Source organism: Musca autumnalis, unplaced genomic scaffold (genome assembly GCF_047663935.1).
Source record: "Musca autumnalis isolate F117 unplaced genomic scaffold, ASM4766393v1 scaffold_4, whole genome shotgun sequence".
In the NCBI taxonomy this organism is placed as follows: domain Eukaryota; kingdom Metazoa; phylum Arthropoda; class Insecta; order Diptera; family Muscidae; genus Musca; species Musca autumnalis.
Genome location: NW_027411977.1, coordinates 113593335 through 113615305, shown reverse-complemented (window position 1 = coordinate 113615305; position 21971 = coordinate 113593335). Strand labels below are relative to the sequence as shown.

The 21971-nt window shown below is 37.0% G+C and overlaps 1 protein-coding gene across 2 annotated transcripts in view; it reads left to right on the top strand.

Moving 5' to 3' along the window:
• Window positions 1–2285: 2285 nt before the first annotated feature.
• LOC141400916 (uncharacterized) overlaps window positions 2286–21971 on the top strand; it is a 33544-nt gene continuing 13858 nt past the window's right edge. The window contains exons 1-2 of one of the 2 annotated variants that reach the window (XM_073980616.1): window positions 2286–2615; window positions 2688–3081. In XM_073980616.1, coding sequence (XP_073836717.1) covers window positions 2755–3081 — 327 coding nt within the window. In that variant the 5' untranslated portion in view covers window positions 2286–2615; window positions 2688–2754. Of the gene's footprint in view, window positions 2616–2668; window positions 3082–21971 lie in introns of both variants that reach the window. The other variant, XM_073980615.1, reaches the window with a different exon arrangement.

The following is a 21971-nucleotide window of genomic DNA, read 5'->3' as shown; positions in this document are numbered from 1 at the left end:
GCATGGCAGGAAAATTTTGTATTCTACACAAAACCTATTATATATTAGGCAGTAGGCCCGTTAGTTACCCAGGAGAAACATTATTGCAATTTGCATCAGGGGAAAGGTCAGTAGTTAATTTTCCATATGTAGGCTACTTTGCTGGTATATGCGCTCCAGGAAGTAAAATATGTACCAAATTTTAAATTTTTATATTTTTCATACAAAATTAATGGTCCATTTAACCCACTAAATAATATGAGATGATCATCCAAAAGTGTAGGCATATTCTTCGACCTAAACTCTTACATCATGCAAAATCTCGTGACTATTGATGTATAATTGCGACCTCTACCGTGCTTCTGATTACACTATGCAACCCTGAAAATGCAAACAACTTCTGGTATGCATTTTTTGAAAGTTAATATTTAGACTACAAGAACCCTAGGAGGGTTTTGTCCTGTCAGATCCAGTTCGGATTTTATGGCCTCGTCTAAACCGGGCTAAATCCACACTTTTTGCATTTATCAGGCCTTTATCTAAGAAACGAAAATGAATTTGGCCTTGCTGTCTTTAGTAATATTGTAGCCCTAAACTAGTAGAACTTATCTTTTGAAAAAATCACATAAGAAAAACTCCATCTAGGGCATCAAAACCTATAAAATATAAAAAATTTTACATAATTGCTGAAATTCTGGTCAGTATCGGCTAAATTATTGGAAGTTGAACCAAGTAACCTTTTGCAAAAAACTTCCAAATAAAGTTCTCAACAATTCTTTAGAACATTCTGAAATTAAAAATGCTTACTTCATGTTGTTTCAGCGGTTCACACCAATAGTTTGTTCTCGCATTTCGGATTTCACTACATTATTGACATTTTTATTAAATCATCGTTGAAAAATGTACTGAAGAGTTGTGTATTACATTCCAGGGAATATTTTTCCAGAAGAAAATATTCAGAAAAAATTAACGGTGCGAAATGTATGAAAATTGTGGAATTTTTGCATATATGTATTTTGAAATTTGAGGCAATAAATGTAGTTTTTCTAGTTTATTATTTCTCAAAATATTTTATTCTTGTCCTTATCTACAAATTTGCTTCAGAGGTCAGAAGAAGATTTGCATTGGTTTCAGAGATATAGCCCCGAATTTCTTTAAAAAGTCAATAATTGACCATGTTTAGATGGGGCCATAAAATCCGAGCTGGATCTGACACAACAAACCCCAACTAGGGTTTCTTGTCGTTTGGGTCTGTACTTTCAAAAAATCCTCAGTTCGAATTGTTCGCACAAGATCACCTTAAAAATGTTGCACAGTGTTACACTACAAACAAATAACTGGATACATTAAGCTGTAACTCTGTTATCTGAGCACGTAAATCAACATAATTGGCATCAATGGAAAGGTTAAGAAATGGCCTTCCAAATGATATTTACGTGGGCCGAATGAAGCTGTATACTAAAAATGTTCACACAAAAGTTGTGGTCCAGTTAACCCTCTAAATATTATGTGATCTCTATCTCGAATTGTAAGCTTCTTCCGTGTCATATACTCCTACCTTAGTTAAAATTTCGAGGCGAGCGGACTATTATTGCGACCTACAGAGCAGCTACAAAATCGGATAAAAATTATATTTTTGGTCCATTTTACCCGCTGAATATTTCACGATCATCACCAATAACAGTAGGTGTCTATTCTGATCTGAACCCGACCTCCATGCAAAATTTCGTGACGATCGGTCAATAATTGCGGGCGGATGGACACACATCTCAAAATCGCTTTATCTTATAGAGATATTAAGATTGGTTACCACATTGGGGGTCTAGGACCGATATTTCGCGGTGTTACATACATTTTTCGCAAACAAACTTACAATACCCTTTCCACATAGTGGTGTAGGGTATAATAATGAAAATAATATATAACGTGTCGCAATCATACATAAATATATATGTACCCACAACATCTCCGTAGGAACAATCATATAAATAAATTCCGGGGAAAATTAGTGCCCAGGGGAAGTGGTGTAGGGTCGTCCCGTCCGACTATAGCACTTTTACATGTTTTTCATTCAAAATGTTGACAATTTTTTACTGAAAACTTAGTAGTTTTTACTGTATAGCTTCTCATATATGTTGCATTTACGAAATTTAATAAAAAATTGAGTTTTGGCGTTTAAAAATCACAAATTTCATCAAAATGTCGAGAACAATTTAGCATCACTGATTTCACAAACAAGCAATCCAACAAAGAGAACTTGTTTTTGGTTTACGAAAAGAAATCTCAACAATAAAACCAAAACATTCAGTTCTAAGCCTGAAGTCAAGAAAGTAACACTGTTAGTCATCTACAATATACGTACAATTTTTAGAAATAAAAAATAAAGCGAAAAACCATGATATTAATTTCATTGATAATTATACTACTAATAACAAACACAAATTGTGCAAGATTAAATACAAAACTGCAATGTTTGCAACCAAATTATCCACAAAAACCACAATCGTCTTTAGAGTTTCAAGAGCAAGTGGTTTGCTTTGATGTGCAGGATATGAAAGAGCTAAACGCTTTAGTACACACAAATTGGAGGAACTTAAAAATCTTGAACGAGAAAACAGAAATATTTCAACTAAATGGTATTTGTTAGAATTTATTTACAATAATTGAATTTGTGCAACGAAATTTTAAGATATTGACAATAATTTCAGTGAATTGGAAAGATTGGATTTATCTCAGGCTGGACAATTACAACTCAATGACGATGGCTTCAAAGCAATGCCAAATCTTGTAGTATTGAATATTTCGGGTACAGCATTGGAATCACTAAAGGGTTCACATTTTGCCACCTATAATAAGTTGGAAAATCTTGATGCAAGCTGGAATACCTTAACGGAAATAACATTTGAATTAAAGAATAGATTGCTGTATTTGCAGTATGGAAATTTCTCTAATAACGCAATAACTACCATCGACAGAGATTTGTGGAAAACATTTCAAAAATTAAAGTATCTGCATTTGGATAATAATGAATTGAAAGCGGCTAGCTTCTGCGATTACCCACAATTACAGTTATTGACTTTAAGCGATAACCAAATAGAAGAGGTAAGTTTTTGTTAATAATCATAATCATCTCCACCATAGCATGGAGGGAATATTTAGTTTGTTTCTCCGTTTATAACACATTGAAATAATCATTGGTGATTCCATAAAGAAAATTCTTGACCAGGGTAAAATTCTGAGTCCATCTACGTTTATCGCTCTAGCATCCAAAACCCTGAGATATGCAGGCTGGTCACATTCGAAGATGTGCCTATATCTGTCCGCGTTTTGTTGTAGCCCCCATATAACGTTGCCGCCCAATTTTAAGTATTTTGACATAGCTAAATTTTCCGGCAGAATTAGCTTTAAATTGGCATTTGTGGTTTTGGTATATATAATTGTTCCACAAACATCCCATACGGTACAAGGGAGACTTCTCTCATATCAATGAGTGCACCTCGATTCATATTTGCTAAATGATATGGGACCTACTGTTTATCGCCGAGTCCGAACAGCGTGTCTTAAGACACCACTTTGTAGAGAAGTTTTAAATGGCTGAAATACTCAGGAAATGTCGCCAACATTACTGAGGGGTATTTTGCCACCGTTGAAAATGTTGATGTTGACTGGCCGGGAAATCGGACCCAATACCTTCAGCGTGCAAGGCATACCATTGCACCATGGTGGCACCCTTGGGGTTAGCTAAATTTTAAGTATTTTGACATTTTAGCTAAAATTTCAAGCAGAATTAGCTTTAAATTGGCATTTAGGGTTTTGGTCAGGTATTTTGACGTTTTTAGTTATATTTTCAGGTCGAATTAATGACAATTTGGTCTGTAAATTTTCCAGTGATCAAGAAACTTATCCACTAAAAATTATGGACATAGGTCCACGTTTTGGTATAGTCTTCATATACCACCCGATTTCCGGATTGTTTTTCATTATTAAATACATTTTTAAGCCGAATTAGCTATGAATTGGCATTCAAGGTTGGAAGTGGTCCACGTGTTGAAATAGCCCCCATATAACCGTACAGTATATCGACCATATTGTAGAAAACTAACATACGTTGAAACTGAGGAACGGGGTGTTGTAACTCGCAAAAAAATTACGATACCATAAGTTTTGAACGCATTTCAATAAAATCAACTGTTTTAGCACCATTCACCAAGGGATTTTTTTTAATAATAATTTGAGCGGAAGCTTAGATCGAATTAATGTAAAACAAGTAAAAAGTCGTTATGTTCGGCCAGGCCGAACTTTTTATACCCTAGACCATAAAACAGTCTTAATTAAAACGGAATAATTAGTTGTCTTTCACAAATTAAGGTGGACACATTTTTCGACCACAGACACGCTAAATTTCTAAATTATCTAATCTAATCTAAAGAAAGGTGTTCAGCCAGGTGAAAGGTACCACCTACGGGGCTTTATCAAAGTGTGGACCTACCTTTACAATTTTTGGTGGAAAGTTTTATAACTGCAGGGGAGGCCAAAAGTCAAATTATGGGTAGTTCCGTCAAACAATGTATCCAAGACCCTCAAAATACCGAAAATTAGGAGGTACCGTTATATGGGAGCTATACCACTGAGAACTTCAAATGCCCAATTACAGCTTGTTCGGCTTTTCGTGCAGAAGTTTCGTGACTACTGAGAACTTCAAATGTCAAATTACAACTAGTTCGGTTAAAAATTGTAGCTAAAAACCCAAAATCCCAAAAATCGGGACGTACCGTTATATGGAGACTATACCAAAACAAGAACCAATGCTGATGAATTTTTTGTGGAGAAGTTTCGTGGCCTTTGGGAACATCAAATGTCAAATTACAGCTAGTTCGGCTACAAATTGTAGCTAAAATCTTCAAAATATCGAAAATCGGGAGGTACCGTTATATGGAGGCTATACCAAAACATAGACCTATGCCCATCATATTTGAAAAATAATTTTGTTGATCACTAAGAACCCTGTATGTCAAATTATAGCTAATTCGGTTTGAAAATGTGACTAAAAACGCCAAAATACATGAAATCGGGCGGTACCGGGTTTGGGGGCTATACCAAAACGTGGACCGATATAGCCCATCATCGAACTTGACCTGCCTGCAAAGAAAAGACGAATCTTCCCAAAATTTCAAAAAAATCACCATTTTAATGGATGCTAGAGTGATTACCACAGACGGACGAACGCACGTACATGCACAGATCGACTCAGAATTTTACCCTGATCAAGAATATATGTATATACTTTATAGAGTCGCAAATGATAATTTCAATGCGTTACAAACGGAAAAACCAACTTGATATACCCTCCATTTTTATGGTGCAGGGTATAAAAATAGGAAAAATGAGTTGAAGGAAACGAGTCTTTTATATTAATTCCCAATTAGAGGCTTTTCAACACAATGTAGAGCGTAATGCTCCAAGGTGATGTTGAAGAATACACTTCAAAGATGAAGTTCCTAATGGTTGAATTTTAAATATATCCACTACATCAGCCCTTTAGGGAATGCTAACATTTTGAAGACTGAAAACTGGGATTTTTTGTTTGGTTTCTCTTTCAGACGCGCGACTGCATTTATCTAAAAGCTTAATTTGTGATTGTAGTACTCGCGATTACCCAATTTTGCACGTATAACTCGAGGATGTAACCTTCATAGGATCAGAGCAATATTAAAATATTTAAAAAAAAACACTTATTTTTTGGTTCAAATTTTACAACCGTCATAGGACTTTCGTTTTTTGTATTCTGAATCTAATAGGCCATGGCCAATTATGTATGTCGGCGGTTTCAAATGTGCTTTTGATGTGTCATTCTTACTTAAATAGATCGATACTTACTTACTTAGCTGGCCCATTACAGAAGATATCAAATTCTCTCTGTTTCGTGCCTCGCTTTTTGGAATACAGCGCCTTGTCATCTCTTCATCCACTTGTTTGCGCCTAGCCAACGCAATCGCTGCATCTCCAAACATTTAACTATATTGATGTCGTTGTATAGTAGATACAGCTCGTGGTTCATACGACGTCGATATTCTCCGTCAACGCAGATCGGTCCGTACATCTTTCGAAGAATTTTTCTCTCAAACACGCCAAGCACTGCCGTATCTGCTTGCGCAAGTATCAAGGCTTCGGAACAATACATCAGCACTGGTAGTATCGGTGTTTTGTAAAGCGTTATTTTTGATTGACGAGTTGTGGCTTTGTTTTTAAAGTGCTTACGTAAGCCAAAGTAGTATCTGTTGGCCAATACAATTCTTCTTTTAATTTCACAACTGATGTCGTTTGTTGTGTTTACGGCGGTGCCGAGGTATACGAAGTCTTTTACTACCTCAAAATTATAGGAACCAACTTCAACAGTTGGTCCGATCGCAATGGACGCATTGCGCGGCGACACCATCATCTTGGTCTTCTCGCCGTTTACCGCCATACCCACTTTAGCAGATTCTCCTTCGACATTCATAAAGGTATCGGTTACTTCTTTTACTGATCGTCCCATGATGTCTATATCATCAGCGTAAGCAAGTAACAGTGGCTATTGGTGTAAATTGTGCCACTTCTTTTGACTTTTGCCTCTCGTATAAACTTTTTCTAGCAGGATGTTGAAAAGATCACACGAAAGGCTGTCTCCTTGCCAGAAACCTCTTTTGGTACAAAACTCTTCGGAAAGGTTCTTTCCTATTTTAACTGAAGATCTTGTGTCAGTAAGATTCATTTTACAAAGCCGAATGAGCTTTGCGGGGATACCAGGGATACCAAATTCAAACGTAGCGGGCTGTCGAAGGCTGCTTTATAATCGACAAAAAGGTGGTAGGTGTCGATCTGCATCTCTTGGGTCTTCTCCAGGATTTGCCGCAGGGTAAATATCTAGTCAATGGTGGACTTGCCAGAAGACTTATGCCCCTATAGTTGGAGCATAAAGTCTTATCTCCTTTCTTATGGACGGGACACAGGATGCTCAGCTTCCAATCGTCGGGTACGCGTTCTTCCTGCCTGATAGAGCTAACTAGCTGATGCATACACCTTATCAGCGTGTCGCCTCCGGTTTTAAACAGCTCTATTGGATACCAAGAGTTTGGAAAAATGCTCTTTATATATCCTTAGCACACTATCTGTATCTCTATTTGTTCACACTCCCGCTTTTCCATCTCTCTCTTTTTCCTGCGGAAAGGCGTTTCTCCTCTCTCCTTTTCACCCGATACTTATCTCGTGCGCTACGCGTTGCTACTGATTGTAAAGTAGCCCTATATGCCGCATTTTTCTCTTCGGTAGCAGCAATACACTCCTGGTCATACCATGGATTCCTTGGTGGAGGTCTCTGGTATCCAAGTACTGATTTTGCGGCTGTTTGCATGGAGTGGGCAATGTTTTGCCATTGTCCTGATATGTTATCGGGACGAGTGCTTTGATTGGTACGTACCTTTGCTGCAAGAAGGTAGTGGTCCGAGTCTATGTTTGCACCTCGCTTGATGCATGTCTTCCATCTATCACAACGTGATCAATTTGATTTCTTGTTCTTTGATCTGGCGACAGGCAGATGCCCTTATGAATATCGAGATGCAAAGTCTATCAGCCTCATACCATTGTCAGATGTTTCACTGGGGAGACTGAATTTCGCGACTGTTGGGCCAAAGATATTCTCCTTTCCAATTTTGGCATTAAAATCGCCTAGTATAATTTTAATGTTATGGGTCAGGGCAACGGTCATAAGTTTCTTCTAAGCGCTCGTAAAATATATCTTTGGTCTGTTCGTCCTTGTCTTCAGTGGGAGCAGCTGGAGACCAGATGTTTTAACCTCGGACCAACTACAAATCCGCAACCAAACTCATGCTTTGTGTCATGGCAGCTATAATACAGTGCGTCACCTTTAGGTGTTGTTGTGACGCCTTTCCTGTTCCATCGTATTTCCCGTATGGCAGTAATGTCGGCCATGTACTTTTCAAGTACATCTGCCAATGCGTAAACTTTACCTTCTCTATAAAGAGTGCGAACATTCCAGGTGCAGATTCGCAGATCATGGTCCTTAAAACGTTTGCGGGGTTCGTCAACTTTAGAGGGTGTTGTTTTTCTTTTCTTTCGTTTTTTCATAGTAGGCTGTTTTTTCTAGGGGAGAGTTACTAACCCGACGCCCAAACCCAAGTTTTTAACGTTCTTATGGGTGGACGCGCGGCACATGTTAGCTCACTACCTTTAAAGGGTGTTAAAGGCATTTCCCCAGGTGACACCTCGGGGAGGTCAGTGTCCACTTGAGATGAAAGAGGTACCAAGATAAATCCTGGGCATTGCCAATAGATCGATACGCCTGTTTAAAATGTGCGAAATCAGATATTTAAAAAATAGATATATTTTTTCTAACAAATTAGTGAATTCTGATTCTGAATCCCCCATAAATACATACATTTTGGAAAATAGATGTAGATGAAAGTTTTAATTCACATAGGCTGAGGTATATCTCTGTCGGCAAAACCGATTGATACTTTCTTACTTCTTATATACGAGTATAGTTTGTATGCAAAGCTCTACTTTTTCAAAAATATGTCTGCAAAGATTACGATTTTTTTTTAAATTGTCTAAACATTCAAATTAATACGGCCATCTTCTTTGCGCTGAACGATCAAGGTTACCGAATGAGCTTATTATTCCCAACACCACAATGTGGTAAGGGTACTATAAATTTGTTTTTCCGAAAATTCATGTAAGAACACGGGTAATGATCGTGAAATATTTAGCGGGCGAAATGGACCAAAAACTAAATTTTTACCCGATTTTGTGCGGATCCGTAGGTTGCAATGATAGTCTGATCGACGCAACATTTTAAATAAGGTTTGCTTTTATGACAATGAAGGAGCTGGGAATTTAAAATGATGATCAGATAGTACTTAGCGGTTTAAAATGGACCAAAACTTTTGTGCGAAAATTGGTAAAATTCTTATTATAATAACTTCATATTTTCCTGGAAGATATGTTCCATCCCCGTATCTTATATTTAGAAACTGAACTCTTGACTTTTTCATTGATGTGTATTATGCTGATGTACGTGGTCAGATAACAAACAGAGTTACAGCCTAGTATACACAGGGATTGTGTATAGCAGTTCAATACTGACATAATTTTGCACCAGGTAAAAGTTTTGGTCAAGGAAGATGTCAATAATTGTTGAAACTAATTGTTCCTACATACTTTAATACACTTCGTGGTGGAGGATATAAAAAGTTCGGAACTTAACGCCCTTCTTACTTGTTTGTTTTACCACCAACACAGCTTCCACGTCAATTATTTGTTATGGTCCATATTATGAGATCGTGGCTAAAACACTTCAATCAACAGAAATATGAAATATGAATCAAATATATTTACAGTTTGCGATTTCTTAAATGGTAAACCACAACCTCAAAGGTTGTAAAACTTTTTTGAATATTACCATATACCCTCGTTAGCTTAAAGGCTGAGGGTATAAAGACACAAACCTAAGGTATTCATAATTTTATAAAAACAGTAAAAATTCCGCAAAAAAAAAAAACATTGAAATTTGTCGACAAAAAATATATTTGGTTTGAAGCTCAAATGTGTTGCGGAGGATGTACTTGAAGGAATGGACCGACATAGTCCATTTTGGAAGTGGATCTTATTTTGGGTTTCATTCCTTTTGATATATTTTGTGCCCACCAGTCATTTCAGTTGGTCACCGTATAACTTAGAGGTTTTGGGCCACGATGTCAGGAAGCACGGACTTTCCCACGAAAAACATAAAATCGCTTTAACAGGACCACAAAGAATAGCATCGGTATAATTTTACAAAGGTTCTTCGAACAGATCCTAAACTACGCTTAAACAAAAATGTTGAACTTTTGTGGGGGAGGTGCCCTAAAGAGAAGACCGATTTCTGAAGTAGAACTTCATTTGGACAAAATATTAGGAGATCCAAGCAGATATAGCGCGTACTATTTTAGCGACAATTTTTAATTTTTGGGGGTGGGGGTGCGGATTGTGCGCACCGACAGTGCCTATCTTCAAACATAAACATAGTTTGGACGAAATATTATATATATACTTGTTCCACAAACATCCCAGATGGGACAAGGGAGACTTCTCTCATATCAATGAGTGCACCCCGATTCATATTAGCTCAATGATATGGGACCTACAGTTTATCGCCGAGTCCGAACGGCGTGTCTTAAGACACCACTTGTAGAAAAGTTTTACATGGCTGAAATACTCAGGAAATATTACGAAATATTACGATATCAAATTTTGGACGGAATCGGCTGATCCGTTCGAGAGTTATCGTACACATAGTGCCTTAGGGATTTTTACAGCTTTCGGAAGTATGGACTTGACCCTGAAGAAAATTTGCACCGTCGTCATGGGGCAGCGAATACAAGTTGTTACAACAAAGATAAAAGCGATTCGAAAGAAGTCCTTAAACTGCATTTTCCGAAATTTTGTGTGCGAGGTACCTGAAGGAGTTGACATACATACATATATTCCATATTCTAGCCCGATCTATGTCTCGTAGAAATATTACGATGTGCATAGTATGTACCAAATCTGCCTTCAGGAGTTATCTTGGGCACAAATTTTCCGATTATTTTCGAATTTTTGTGGGAGAGGTACCTAAAGGAATGGACCGATATGGCTCACCTTCGGACATAAACTATTTCAGACAAAACATTACGATGGCCGAATTTTAGACCGAATCGGCAGATCCGTTCGAAAGTTATCGTGCGCTCCAACCACTACACATTGTCCCATAGGGAATTTTTACAAATTTCTGGCTATTTTCTCAGGTAGTATGGACTTGCCTCTGATAAATCTTGAACCTTCGTAATGGGGGCAGCGAATACAAGTTGCTACAACAAAAATAAAAACAATCCGAGAGCAGGTCCTAAACTGAACTTTTCCGTAATTTTGTGTGGGAGAAACCCGAAGGAATGGACCGGTAGTGTCCATATGTGAACCTCATCTATTCCTGATAGAAATTTCACGATTTGCAAAGTATGTACCAAATCGGTTGCTCCCGTCAAGAGTTATCGGGCGCACAAATTTTCTGAACATTATCGAACTTTATTGTACGCAGCATAGAGCCAGAAGGAAATCATTTTCCTGTTTTTGTTATGCGTTTTTTTCACACTTCAACCAATGTAATCTAGTCATTTGTTAACTTGTTTGAAATGTAATATTCGACCCTTTTAATGAAAGAAAAAATAATAGAAATCCGTGACGAAAAGTAAAAGATATGTTCGTTTAAATTTGAAATTTCAAGAAATTCATTTTTAATTCATTCATACGAACCCTTGCATTTTTTGTGTAGTGCAGTGTTATTAATTATTTCAGGAGATATTGTTTCCCAGGCTAGTTTTGCGGCTTCACGTAAATTGTCTTTGGTTTTGCAATTGTTTTCGGTTGATTTTTGACTTAACGATCTCCCAATCGAGAGCTATCGAATTGTTTTGGAATCACTCCTTAACCACTTTCGATACATGTTGTCCATTTAAGTTGCTTCACGCCTTTCAACACGTTACGATACTTGAAACGATCCAAAATTCTATTCATTTTATGAATTAGTACAATTCCTTGCCCCGGGAAATAAAATTCCAGACCATTATGTTCGCCTTCATGTTTTACAGTGACTTCCCAATATTTAGGATTTAACGGTTGGCCATTTGGTCCGCTTCTTATGCCTTGTAATTTCGTACTTAGGGTTCCTAGTGGTCACAAAACTTGTCCACCAAAACTTTTGGACCTGGGTCCACGTTTAGGTATAGATCCCACATAGAGATACCTCCCGATATTCAGTATTTTGAAATATGCAAGAATTTTAAAACTTAATAATCTTAAATCCTTTACTACATATCATCATCATCATATCCTTCGCACACATTAATACCATTGTATAAGGAGTCACCGAGGCCTCGAGGATCCACTATCCATCCAATGTACATAAAAAAGGATTATTCCAGGAAAAAATGCTAGAGTGGTGGTGAGTGGTGTTTGTATGAAAGAGTAACCAAATTTAAGTTAAAATATTTGCATCTTCAAGGATAATAGGAACTTGAAAAAAAGGAAAATGTTAAGATAAACAATAGAGGATCCTTTCACGTAAAAAAAAAACAAAGTTTTTTTTTCATAAAACTTTCTTCAATTTGGTACCAATCCGTATGACAATAATCCTGCTGTTTATGCTAACACATCCTTTGAAGTTATGTTTATTACATAAAATGAATAACGATTTAACTTTAGATTCAATTTCTACTCCCAAAAATATAAAGTCATTCTAAAAATTTAAAGTACTTAGGTAGATCCAATCTTGATATTTTTTTTTTTTTTGTTATCCGCCATCGTGGACAATCATTGTGATTTTTTAATCTTTAGCGAGTACAAACTCTCAGATTATTATATATAACACATCCCTATTTTGAGTTGATACCTACTTTTATAATGAACGAAAGTCACGTTATAAGTATATTTGTTAAACAATTAGCTTGAAGTTATATACCATTTAAATGAAATCTTTATATAATAAATAACTATTATTGTGTACAAGATGACTGATTAATTACCACATCCTTCTTTTCTTACGAGGTGTGAGGTAGCCTAGAGCGGTAGGTTAGATTTGGGGTCCCTACAATTAATAAGCCTTGGGGACCATGGTAGGGTAGGGTTAAGAGGCTCAAACTCCGCCCATCTGGAGTTTGCAATTGCGTAAATATAGGATGGATCTCAGATGTTTTTCCCTTCTTCACAAAATTGGACTAACAGGGGTACAGGGTTAGTCCAATATTCAGCCCCCTTACACTTAATTTCTTTTTCTTTAGCTATAACAAGTTTATGTGCAGAAGACGCACGACAGAGCTTAATTAGGAACCTAATCCCCCCACAACCCGGCTGTTTGCTAGTGTTAACAATGCACGATGGGGCCAATGACAGGTTTTCGAGGCAACAAATCACTGGGGCAAGCTAGACCTTCCAAATTTTGTACAGATGTTTATAATGGGCTTAGAAACTAATGTGCCAAATTTGGTTCATATCGGTTCATATATACATATAGCTGCCGTATATATGTTCGCCCGATTTCAAGCAATTGATGGACCAAACACGCAAATTCTGCCCAATTTTTATGCGATTTGGAAAATACCACGGAATTAGGACTACAAATAAGTTTGCCAAGTTATATTGAAATCGGTTCAGATTTTGATATTGCTCCCATATATATTTTCGCCCGATTTTAGGTATTTGGTGCACCAATCCCGCTATGAATGTCCAATCTTGATGAAATTTGAAATGTGTGACGGATTTTGGTCTAGAAACAAATCATATTGAAATCGGTTCAGAATTGGATATAGCTACCATATATATGTTCGCCCGATTTCAGGAAAATGATTGACCAAGCATGCAAATTCCATCAAATTACAATAAAATTTGGAAAATGTTACGGAATTCGGACTACAAATAAGTTTGTCAAGTTATATTGAAATCGGTTCATATGTTCAAATTTCATGGTTTTGTCTGTGGTTTGTTATAAGTTAATAAAAAAAGGTTCCAAATTTAGTAAAAATCGACTAAGATTCCGCCACAAAAGCCAAAGTTTGCGATATCTTTAAAATTATATATTATTACTAGCAGACCCCGGTCCGCGTTGCTGGCCCGTCGTAATGAGTTTTAATTCAAAAGTAGGTATTTTCTACCTCACTTCTTCGGTCCATTGTCAAACCGAGAAGGATTTTAAATTTATCAGCAGATTTTGTCTGTAAACGTTCTTTTCACTTACGGACTTTGTCGGATTTTTCGCCAATTTGTGCCTTTTAGGATTTATTATCGTCCATGTCACTGTCTTTATCCTAAAGCGATCTAATAATAAAAGTTAAAAAAAATGATTAAATCGAATTCTCCCGCTTATGTAGACCTATATGTTTTAGCTTTTCATGGCTGATGGACCGTTGAACCTCACCATTTAAGTACATTTGTAAATATAGAGTTTTTCTTGATCGGGGGACAACCACCGTTGTCTCGAAAACTAATTTGCAACCTGATGCACTCATAAGTTTAACAAATACACCGATTATAAAATAATAGGCCCCGAAATTCGTCTACAAATATATAGCATTTTGGACCACGGGACATTCCTGAATATTTTCTGAAAATTAGGTTCAGTAGTTTTGGAAAAATAATGTTTTGAAAAGAGTCGGCGTGGTCATCAGTTTTCAAGATATAACATATTTAAAAATGTGGGCCTGGTCCGGCCTAGGGTGCACACAACTTCATTGCCTACCAAAATGTATGCTGTAACCGATATAATCATAAGTTTGGCTTATACATATAGCGTTTAACAGAAAGGCAAGGGAAGGTACCCCACATAACAACGGCAAACATTGAGCTTTTGCTGCAAATTTTATGGAAATCCCTTCAGTAGTATTGGTCGGCCTTAGGCCCCAAATAAGTACCTAGATTGTAGATTAATCCGTAAATGTTTATTCCGATACATACATAATTTTTGCAAATATAACGTTTTTTAAATATGCCCTCTTCAAAATTCAAGAAAATATGCCTGTACATTCCCTGACATTTTCACGAATATCGGTTCAGTAGTTTTGTAGATGTAACATATTTTAAAATGTGGGTATGGTCAAGTCTTTGGTTCCTAAGAAAGTGGGTAAGGTCGGAGACACAACCACAATTGTCTCGCAAATTAACTTCCAAATAGATACATTCGTAATTATTGTAAATATAACATTTTTAAAAAAGTATGGTATAGGGGAAGTTCCCCGCCCTTTCCGAAATTCAACTGAATTTGTAGCCTATTTTAAGCAGGGACCATCTCTGTACATTCCCTGGCAGTTTCAGGAAAATCGGTTCAGTAGTTTTTGTAGAAATGATAAAAATAGAAAATTGAAAAAAGTGGGCGTAAAAGTGGGCATGGTCAAATTTTCTTTGCATAAAAACCCAGGTCGAAAATCGGTCCAGCCGTCCTCAACTGATGCCATTACCAACGAACGATATTTGATTTTTATTTATAAAGATTTAAAAGTTTAGACAAATCGCGATTTTCTTGAAAATCCCCTGTAGATATAACCTAATTAGAAAATGAGCGTGGTCGGATCTTAAGTCACAAAATAAGTACGTAAGGTTGGAGACTCAATCGCCATTGACTCGCAAATAAATTCCCAAACCGATACATTCGTATTTGTTGCAAATATTGCATTTTTACAAAAATAGGGCATAGGGGAGGTACCCGCCGGATCCGAAAGTCAAAAAATATGTGGCCTATTTTTATCGGGGACCAACCCTGTACATTCGCTGAAAGTTTCAGGAAAATCGATTTAGTAGTTTCGTAGATATAACATATTTAAAAAGTGGGCGTTGTCCAGTCTTAATGCCCCAAATAAGCACGTAAGGTCGGAGACACAATCGCCATTGACTCGGAAATTAATTTTCAAGGCGATACATTTGTAATTATTACAAATATTGCATTTTTACAAAAATAGGGCATAGGGGAGGTACCCCGCCCGATCCGAAATTCAACCAAATATGTAGCCTATTTCAACCGGGGGCCATCACTCTACCTTCCCTGCAAGTTTCAGGAAAATCTATTGAGTAGTTCCATAGATATAACATATTTATAAAAGTGGGCGGAAAAGTGGGCGGAAAAGTGGGCGTGGCCAATTTTTCTTTGCATAAAAACCTAAACTGGACTATGACTAACATTTCCACAAAAAATTATCCAAATCGCTCTAGCCGTTTTCAACTGATTCAATTACCAACAAACGACAATTGAGTTTTATATATAAAGATATATACATTGATTTTATTACGCTAATTTTACAAATTTCATTGTTCTTTTTTAAATATTATGAAAGTACTCATTAACAGCTTCTCTATTCATAATGACTTTGGTCTTACATCTGTATATTTATGCAGCGACGCAATACTACAAAAATTGTATATTTTACAGCACAAAGTCTGTTTTATTTTTACATAAAAGAGTGTCAACTTTGGTATGTGCAATGTTTCATTTAAAACCCTGATTTTTCAACTCCACAGTTTCACATCACATAAGGGAGGTGGAACACAAGTGATAAAAAGTTGTTTTGTTGAAATGTGACATATCGTGTTCCATGTGACAAAAACTGCCAAAAACATGAAAAAAAAAGATTCATTAGACGGCGTTACGAAATAAGTCCCCAAATTTGGGGCGTTATTTCATAATGAAATAAGTCCCCACAAATTTAAATGAAATAACTCCCCAACGAAATAAAATAACTCCCCAAATTTGGGGACTTATTTCATTATGAAACAAGTCCCCAATTTTAAAAATGAAATAATTCCCCAAAAACTTTCATCGATTGCACCAATGGCCCAGTGACTGGTTTTTGAGGCAACAATTCACTGGAAGCTGCTGAACCTTTCAAATTTCGTCCCGATGTTTATAATGAGCATAAAAATACATCTGCAAAATTTGGAAGGAATCGGTTCAGATATAGATATAGCTTTCATATATGTATGAATATATATATATATATATATATATATATATATATATATATATATATATATATATATATATATATATATATATATATATATATATATATATATATATATATATATATATATATATCTTTCAGCCGATTTTATCCGAATTTATATTTAAGCCGCACTAAGGTCACAATTTGCATCCGATCGCTTTAACATTCGATATGGAAATCCTGTTCAATTTAGAATCACGTCCGGAAAATGTGGTTCTGATCGGTTCAGGTTTATAAATCTACGTATATATACAAAATTATTCAGGTCTGCCAAGATGTTCGAAATATAGATCCTCTGAAATGGCTGGACCGAATTTGATAAAACTTTGACTGTAGATTCTTTAGGTCTTAGAATTTATCGTAAGGTAGTTTTTATACTGAAAATGGAGAGGGCGGGGGACCTCCCCCACAACGGGGTTTAGCCAAACGCGAAATCTCAGAGCTTTTTTGACGTATTGGTATACAATACAATAGTAATTGTTACCTCTATAATTAATTGCTTATTTGGAAGTAGAATACCGCGATCGGGTCCGATTTTTGAATACTTTATAATTACAGGTTAAGATTTTTAAATTTAGTAGGTGTTTGTAGTCCCAGTTACTAAGTTAAAAGATCTTGAACATAAAAGATTTCAATGCTTGGTATAACTCGATTAAGATAACTATCAAATTTGGCGACTTGTCTCATATTGACAAGTCCCACTCCCAGCCCAGCCTAATACATAAAAATATCCAAATTTTTAAGTGTCACGCTATCTGTAAGTATTTTTCTATAAGTTTACGGATCCATACGGGGATAACATTTTCTACACATATGGTACTCACTATTATCTTCTACCACATATGACCAGTTTCGCGAATACGTCGCAATACCGATAGTTCTATTCCAAAAACCATATACGAGTAAACTATAATATAAACTACACAAAAAATACACCACAAGTCTACATCAAACATTCCTTACCAAACCTAACTTTTTTAATCCTTAATCAGAATATTAATTACATACCTTTACACGTGTTATCCATCAAAAAAACTGTTTATTATGTTAGCGGTTTTTAATTGTCGAGCGAAACAAATTTGTTCTTCGTTTGATAGATTTTTATAAAATTTTACAATGTAAGATTCAATATCTTTGACAGCCCGGTATGTGGTCATGAAGCGTTGCCAGGTTGAAATGATTTTGGTTCTAAGTGGCTCAAAGTGTTAAGAATCTAATCCCGTTACAATTTTATCCAAATATATGACTTCAAAAATAGACTTTTTGCCTCTGAAACGTGCCATTGGGCCTATAGTGGATTGTTATGTTTTTTTGTTCGTATGCAGCAATATATGAGCCGACTTTATCTGATTTTATATTTAAGCCGCACTAAGGTCACAATTTGCATCCGATCGCTTTAACATTTGATATGGTAAATCCTGTTCAATTTAGAATCACGTCCGGAAAATGGGTGACGTAGGGGATGGAAGATACCAAGGAACGGTCCTGACCGGTTTTAACATGGCAAAGCCCAGGATTTATCTTGGTCCCTCTTTCATCTCAAGTGGACACTGACCTCCCCGTGGGGTCACCTGGGGAACTGCCTTTAACACCCGTTAAAGGTAGTGAGCTAACATGTGCCGCGCGTTCACCCATAAGAACGTTAAAAACTTGGGTTTGGGCGTCGGGTTAGTAACCCTCCCCTAGAAAAAACAGCATACTATGAAAAAACGAAAGAAAAGAAAAACAAACCCCTCTAAAGTTGACGAACCCCGCAAACGTTTTAAGGACCATGATCTGCGAATCTGCACCTGGAATGTTCGCACTCTTTATAGAGAAGGTGCAGTCTTCGGATTGGCAGACGTACTTGAAAAGTACAAGGCGATATTACTGCCATACAGGAAATACGATGGATTGGGAAAGACGTCACAACAACACCTAAAGGTGACGCACTGTATTATAGCTGCCATGACGTAATGCATGAGTTTGGTTGCGGATTCGTAGTTAGTCGGAGACTAAAACATCTGGTATCCAGCTTCACCCCAGTGAATGAAAGACTTGCTGCAATTCGAATAAAAGCTAAATTCTTCAACATCAGTTTTATTTGCGCTCATGCTCCACCGGAGGAAAAGGACGAACAGACCAAAGATATATTTTACGAGCGCTTAGAAGAAACATATAATCATTCTGGGCGATTTTAATGCCAAAATTGGGCCAACAGTCGGGAAATTCAGTCTCCACAGTGAAACATCTGACAATGGTATGAGGCTGATAGACTTTGCAGCTGCAAAAAACATGGTAGTTAGCAGTACCAGATTTAATCATCTCGATATTCATAAGGGCACCTGGCTGTCTCCAGATCAAAGAACAAGTAATCAAATTGATCATGTTGTGATAGATGGAAGACATTCATCCAGCGTGTTGGATGTACGATCGTTCCGAGGCGCAAACATTGATTCGGACCACTACCTTGTTGCAGCAAAGGTACGTACCCGTCTAAACGTTGCAAATAAAGCACGAACAGACACAACGCGGAAGTTGGACATCGATAGGCTGTAAAAACAACAGATAGCCACAGCATATTCCACTCAACTAGCCCAAATGCTTAACGCGAGCACTCCTTGTCCCGATAACATAACAACACAATGGCAAAATATTGCCCACTCCATGCAAACAGCCGCAAAATCCATACTCGGATTCCAGGAATTCATGGTATGACCAGGAGTGTCGTGCTACTACCGAAGTTAAAAATGCGGCATATAGAGCTACTTTACAATCAGTAGCAACGCGTAGCGCACGAGAGAGATATCGGGAGAAAAGGGGAGAAGAGAAACGTCTTTTCCGCAAGAAAAAGAGAGAAATGGAAAAGCGGGAGTGTGAAAAAATCGAGATGTACAGGAGCCAGAATGAAGTCCGAAAATTCTACCAAAGAGTGAAACATCAAACAGATGGCTTTGGTACAGGCACATCCTCCTGTAGAGACCAGCAAGGTAATCTGGTAACAGATACAGATAGCGTGCTCAGGATATGGAAGGAACATTTCTCCAATCTGCTGGTATCCAATAGTAGCGAAGACGATGATACCACAGATCCAATCCCAGAAGATGGTATAGAATGTATACCACCCGGCCAAGATGAGGTAAAAACAGCAATCAACCGGCTGAAGAATAATAAAGCAGCAGGAGCCGATGGCTTACCAGCCGAGCTGTTTAAAACTGGAGGCGACGCGCTGATAATGTGTATGCATCAGCTAGTTAGCACCATCTGGCAGGAAGAACGCGTACCCGACGATTGGAACCTGTGCATCCTATGTCCCGTCCACAAGAAAGGAAATAAGACTGTATGCTCCAATTATAGGGGCATAAGTCTTCTCCCTTTGCCTATATGATAGTGTCAGGGATATTGTGCGAACGACTAAAGCCAATGGTCAACGAAATAATTGGACCATACCAATGTGGTTTTAGACCTGGCAAGTTTACCATTGACCAGATATTTACCCTGCGGCAAATCCTAGAGAAGACCCAAGAGATGCAGATGGACACATTTCACCTTTTTGTCGATTATAAAGCAGCATTCGACAGTCCCCTCCGACCAAAGGTATTCCATGCAATGCCTGAATTTGGTATCCCCGCAAAGCTCATTCGGCTTTGTAAGATGACTTTAACTGATACTAGGTCCTCAGTTAAAATTGGAAAGAACCTCTCCGAAGAATTTTGTACCAAAAGAGGTTTCAGACAAGGAAACAGCCTTTCGTGTGACATATTCAACATTTTGCTGGAAAAGGTAATACGAGATCCAAATGTCAAAAGAAATTTCACAATTTACACCAATAGCCACATGTTACTTGCCTATGCTGATGACATAGACATCATGGGACGATCAGTAAAGGAAGTAACTGATACCTTTAGGAAGGTCGAAGCAGAAATTCGCGCGAATTTTTAACTTGAAACCATGGCACAATAATACAGGTACACAGCAAAAACAGCTGATTATCACATTAGTTGTCAAAATGCATTATTGTGAATAAAATAACATACAAAAGGTAAACATGCAATTCACAGTAATGCGTTATTTTGACGTTTGGTGTGGTAAATGGTCCGATTATTGTTATCGATGTAACATCTTCTTATTCCACCATGCTTGAAACCAAGACACGTCCTTTTTCCCACAAACAACTACTCGTAGTACCATTCATCGAAAACGATTTACTTTCACAATCATATTTCCCTATGCTTTTAGTTATATATATTCTTTCTTCATTCTAATTATTAAGCTCCATATTATTTTTTTTTTTATTAAAAAACTTTCCATCTTTCACATTCACTCTTGATTTGCAACCTTTTATGCTGCAAATGCAGGTGTTGTGTGTAAATCTTTTTTGGAATATATAATACCTTCGAACTTTTTTCTCAGCGGCAATAATTTCGACTTCCATACTGATCAGTAGACGCTCTTCAAAAAACTACTTGATAAGCAATAACTACATGCGAAAGCACAACGACTGCGTGGTAAGTCCAGTGGGATATAATTTGCAATTTCTAAATAATTTGCAATTTTAGAAAAATGAAATTAGTCAACAAATTAATTTTTTGGGATTTATTTCATTTTTGAATTTGGGGAGTTATTTCATAATGAAATAAGTCCCCAAATTTTTGTATGAAATAAATCCCTAGAAAAATGAAATAAATCCCCAAAAATGTAAATTATAGTTGTTGTTATTGTTTTGTGTATAAAATGTTGGGGGCTTATTTCATTTTCAGTTTGGGGTGTTATTTCATTGGGGACTTATTTCGTAACGCCGTCTAGACTATCACATATATCTGACTAAAATAAACTCCTGATATATTCTTTAAGTTTAGTTAATTAGATCTGAGCTCTTAAAGTAATGGATTTTTGCACCACTTTTAACCAGTATGGGCTCAAACATTAACTTGAGGTTTTCTCGAATCGGGCAAATGGCGCATGGAACACATAAGCATGACGCCGACGAAATGCCGACGAAAAAAATTTGCAGGGGTGCCCATGTACCAAATCGGGTTTGTTGGAGCCCATGGAAGACGAAAATACCTATGTTTTTTCAGATCTCTTCGTAAAGTGATTTTATAACGGTAACTTTAGAGAAATATAAATTTCTTGAACTTTTAACTTTAGACTGGCACAACATTTACATTTCACCACGGATTTCTATTTATTTTTGGAGGAGAAGTTTCTTGATCATTGGGAACCCTAAATGCCAAATTATAGCTAATACGGTCTGAAATTGTAGCTCAAAGCGACAAAATATCTGAAATCGGGCGGTGCCGTTATATGGGGGCTATACCAAAACGTTTTAACGTCTGTTGATAAAAGACGCATCTTCCCAAAATTTCATCCTCTCAATTTTTGTGGATTTTAGAGTGATTACCACGGACGGACGGAATGACGGATATGCTTTAAAATCAAAAGGTTTAAACA